Source organism: Nicotiana tomentosiformis, chromosome 1 (assembly GCF_000390325.3).
Source record: "Nicotiana tomentosiformis chromosome 1, ASM39032v3, whole genome shotgun sequence".
NCBI lineage: Eukaryota > Viridiplantae > Streptophyta > Magnoliopsida > Solanales > Solanaceae > Nicotiana > Nicotiana tomentosiformis.
Window position 1 is genome coordinate 126,277,121 of NC_090812.1, and position 4,639 is coordinate 126,281,759.

At 34.2% G+C, this 4,639-nt stretch overlaps 1 protein-coding gene across 1 annotated transcript; it reads right to left on the reverse strand.

Annotated features, from left to right (window-relative positions):
* Positions 1 to 735: 735 nt before the first annotated feature.
* Positions 736 to 2,759, reverse strand: LOC104094007 (uncharacterized). Its single transcript, XM_070200440.1, has 2 exons — positions 2,283 to 2,759; positions 736 to 894 (listed from the first exon to the last, which is right to left on the reverse strand). The coding sequence occupies exons 1-2, from the start codon at positions 2,757 to 2,759 to the stop codon at positions 736 to 738; spliced, it is 636 nt and encodes a 211-aa protein (XP_070056541.1).
* Between the last annotated feature and the right edge of the window lie 1,880 nt (positions 2,760 to 4,639).

A 4,639-nucleotide genomic window follows, 5' to 3' on the forward strand; every position in this document is an offset into this window, starting at 1 on the left:
CTTTAAAGTCCAAATTGAACTTTTCAAGTACCATTTTAATATAATGAGATTGAGACAATGATATACCTTGAGGAGTCTTAAGCATCTTAATTTCCAAAATTAAAACGGCAACTCCTAAGTCTTTCATTTCAAACTTACTAGTGAGCATGCGCTTAGTAGCATTTATGTTAGCAATGTCGTTACTCATTATCAACATATCATCCACATATAAACAAACAATAACTATTTGATTCAGAATATTCTTAATGTAAACACATTTGTCACACTCATTGATCTTGAAACTATTTGATAATATTGTTTGATCAAATTTCGCATGCTATTATTTTGGTGCTTGTTTTAGTCCGTAAAATGACTTAACAAATCTCCACTACAATTCTATACGTCTCCGCCCATAAAATAAGCACCTAATATCCCTATTTATAATAGTACGAAACCTATTTCAACTAGAAATATGAAAATCTATTCCTATATAATTCTGACTAGAAATCATATTTAGACATGAATTAAATAAACTTGCAAATACCAAATCCTAAATAATTTTGATTTTCTACTACAACTTTGAATTAATTTTTCAATATTCTCCCGTAATTCAAAGTTTTATACGTCTAACTTGTTCGTTGTGTTGGAGCACTTCTCTCCAACTTTCACTTTTGTTGAAGCACATATCTCCAACACTCATTGATGTACTTTGTCACCAACACACAATTTTGTTGAAGCACCTGTCTCCAACTCCCGTTAATGCGCTTTGTCACCAACACCCAATTTTGTTGAAGCACCTGTGTTCAGCTCTTGTTGATGCACTTTGTCACCAATACCTGATTTTGTTGAAGCATTTGTCTTTAACTTTCGTTGATGCACTTTGTCACCAACACCCAATTTTGTTGAAGCGCTTGTCTTTAATTCTCATTGATGCACTTTGTCACTAACATCCAATTTTGTTAATTCACGTGAAACCAACTTTCAACTTTTTTAAACCTCTCTCAAACTTTTAGAGAAGAGTTTCTTTCCCTTGTGCCATATTTGCTTGCACCTCTTTAAACTTACTTCTTTTCTTGAATTTGTCTTGAAACTTTTCATCGAATAATCTACTTTTATTGATAAACTATCTATGATTTTGCCAACATAATTCATGGCAAGACAAGCGGCATACATTAGTTAGCGCCGCCCGCCAGCAGCGGAAGCTACTTGATTTTCTCCTAAGATTATAGAACTTTCGATGCTACAACTTTGAATTAGTTTTCCAATGTTTTTGAAGCGTAGTTTATAATGTAAAGATTTATAAAACTACTGCATATCATTGTAAAGATAAAATAGTACTCTCTCCGTTTCAATTTAGATGGGTAGTTTGACTAGGTATGGATTTTTTTTTAAAAAAGACTTTTGAAACTTGTGGTCTTAAAAGCTTAAGGGGTAAAAGCTTTGTGGGGCCATGATATTGTGTGGTTATAAAAGTTTTCTCATTAAGGATAAATTGAGTAAAATAACGAGTTTAAAATTAAATTATTTCCAATTGTAAAAATGTGTTATTCTTTTTTAACGGACTTATAAGAAAAGCGTGTTATCTAAATTGAAACCGATGGAGTACATAAAATACAGATTTTTCAGCGCTAAGTATTCTCGTTACTAAATTCTGAAGCTCCTAACAGAAGAAGCTCATCACGCATACAAATTTTCATTTCCCATTACGACAATCTGTGCCATAGGGGGAGAGGGGGGGGGGGGGGAGACAGCATAACGATCAAAATGGACTACTAGTTAGTACATATATTTTCTCTGCCCATACATATTCTTCCCAAAGATATCTCCCTTCTAATATTAAGTTGAGGATCTGATAAAGTACCTTTTCATGAGACCTCTTTAAATAGGGAAATAGAAAAACAAGCTAAAGAGTAATCACAAGTGCTAATAACGTTATATATAAAAGTTCTAAAAAAGGATATTAACCATTAAATTTTTCACATTCCGTTTACCTTACGAACAAAACAAACTCCATGAAACCTTTTGTTCCATTCCATATTCAGCATTAAAAACCACAGACTCAGATAAGGAAATTAAATCAGGAGCAAAAGAGAAGCAAGAAGAACATTTCCATTTCACTGGCTTAATTTTATAAAGTAATCGATCCAACACTGTAAAATAGTATCTTCAAGAAAACTAAAAGATTCACTAGTAGAAAATAGGGCGAATATACATTGAATTTCATTATCTTTTTTTTGGTCTTCCTTTCTTCTTCTTTTTTAAATTCCGCTTTTTCTCCTTAATTTTTTTTACAATTTATTTACCATTGTTTCCATGTTGTCACTCCGTTGAGAGGGACTTCTCCAAAATCCAGCACCATAAAACTTGTTCCACATTTCCTTCTCTAGCGCCACCACATCCTTATCGGATTCCAAGCTGTTTCCGTCGTCAAGCATTGCGAGCGGGGTGGTGCCGATGGGGTGTTTTGAAAGCTCCGTGTCTTCAGAGCGCACCAAAAGCCCTTTCTTCATCAGCCGACGTCGGCGTTTCCTCCTCAGTGCCTTCCGGCAAAGTCCCGCTGGCAACTTATACACAGCTAGCACGAGGAGATTCACTAGCCCGCAAGGGCAACAGCAACAAACCGCTGCACATTCAGCCGTCGTTCCGCCGGCGACCTCCGCGAACCGCGCCGCCTTCCGAACCCCACCTCGTGAATATGAATCTTGGCCCGATAACAGTGGCTGCCGCCGCCGGTCCACCGAAAGTGATGACGGTGCACGGAGGACTATCTGTTTTGTCATAATCTGAAAAATAAGATTTTTCTCCCCAAAACTATTCAAAAATTAAAGAACCCCACCAGAGATTTTGGTGGGTGGTGGAGGAAATGGCAGTCGTCGGCCTTGGTGAGAGGAGAGAGGCATCAGAGATTTTGGTGGGGTTGGGGGTGGGGTGCGAGGGGAAATATAGCTGTGGAAATAATGATAACCCCTCCGAAATTGAAGGCAGAAGTTTTTAAACTACCTGAGTAGGCAAAATATAAATATGAGAATTAATGAAGTTTTAGTTAGTTAAATGTATGTGAGCATAATCTTCTCCTTCTCCAACTCTTTTGCTTTTCTTCTTCTAAATATCTTTCTTCCAAGAATATACTAATCTGGTTCAGAGCAAAGATTGAAGTTTAATTGATTGTGGTGTGACGCTAATATGTGGAGGAGAGAAAAATAAGGGGTTTTTGGTGGAGCACGGTATTGGGATTCAAGGGTGGGAAGAGGGGGATGTGGTCTCAAATTTATAAAGATGACGTGGTGAATGAATGAGGTGTAAGGACATGGATGGATGAAGTATTTTTTATTACAAAATTTTGAAGAGAATGATAAATAATAAACTTGTCTATTATATAATTATTTATTTTCTAATTTATTTCAAAGACAATGACACATTTTATATATATATATATATATATATATATATATATATATATATATAAATTGTTGGTTATTTTATTTTTTATTTTATCGTTAATAATATAATTTACTAATTATATAGATGTTATTATATATTTAATACAATAAGTTTTAATAATACTTTTTAAATTTCATGTTGAATCAAACAAATTTACATAAATTAAAATGGATGGAGTAATAGTTTTTGTTGGATTGTATTCTAAAATGCAGTGAGATGCTTGGGATCCCTCCATTCTTTACGGAACATTTTTGATTTGTATTATAAATACGAAAAACTTCTCGATAGAAATTATTTCACTATTAATAATAGGTTTACCTGAATCAAAATTAGTTGGTCCAATAAATTTAGAATATTGGGGGGTTAAATTAGAAAAAAGATGGAATATTGTTTGAAAGGGGTGGGAAGGGTCGAGGGCATGTCAGGTTGGGGACAAGAATACATGAGGGAGTTCAAGGTGTTCTTAGAGGAAGACAGGACACTTGGAGATGGATGATTTTAGAAGATGTACGAGGAAGAGGATGAACTAATTTAGGATTACGGCTAATATACTCTAACAGTGGCTATTTGTTTGAGTTCAGGAGAAAGTGATCAAGTAGTATTTTTTTTAATCATCTTTTGACAGTTGTTCTAATGTAATTATAGGTGTCAGGGGTCGGGTCGGGCCGGTCCGGGGTAGAGGAAAAGGGAACCGGCCGGTTTTGTTACCGGGTCGGTTCTGGGCTTCCCCAGTGCAAAATTTAACCGGAATGGTTCCGGGTCTAATGGGTCGGGCCAGGGTTAATTAATTTTTTTTTTGTATTTTGTATAACAATCGTAATTTATATTTATATTAAGATAACGTAAAAATATAAAATATTAAAAACTAACGTATAAAAAGAATATTTAAATAAATTTCAAAGGTTTTAAAAGCCTTATATTTGAAAAATTCATTACGAATTTAAGATAATACAATGAACATGAAAAAAATATAACTTATAGTATAAATCTTATACTGGACACTGGAGTGTTACAACTTGATAGGTAAGGATCAAGCTTCAAACTTCAAAGGCTTTCATAGTTTTATTTTAAATTTTTATTGCATAATAATACTTCAAATTAATCTAACAAACTAAAACATTAAGTTTAAATAAGTCTAATAATTTTAAAATAACACAAATTCTCTCAAATCAACTTAAATACGAATTTCTGGAGGACGCTCAAGATAACTCTTCATATG

Bases quoted from the DNA above. Each gene is read 5' to 3' on its own strand.
- LOC104094007 (XM_070200440.1), bottom strand. From the start codon at position 2,759: ATGACAAAACAGATAGTCCTCCGTGCACCGTCATCACTTTCGGTGGAC. The intron at 895-2,282 runs GTAAATAAATTG...TGAGAATTAAAG, and splicing joins GTGACAACATGGAAACAATG to ACAAGCGCTTCAACAAAATT.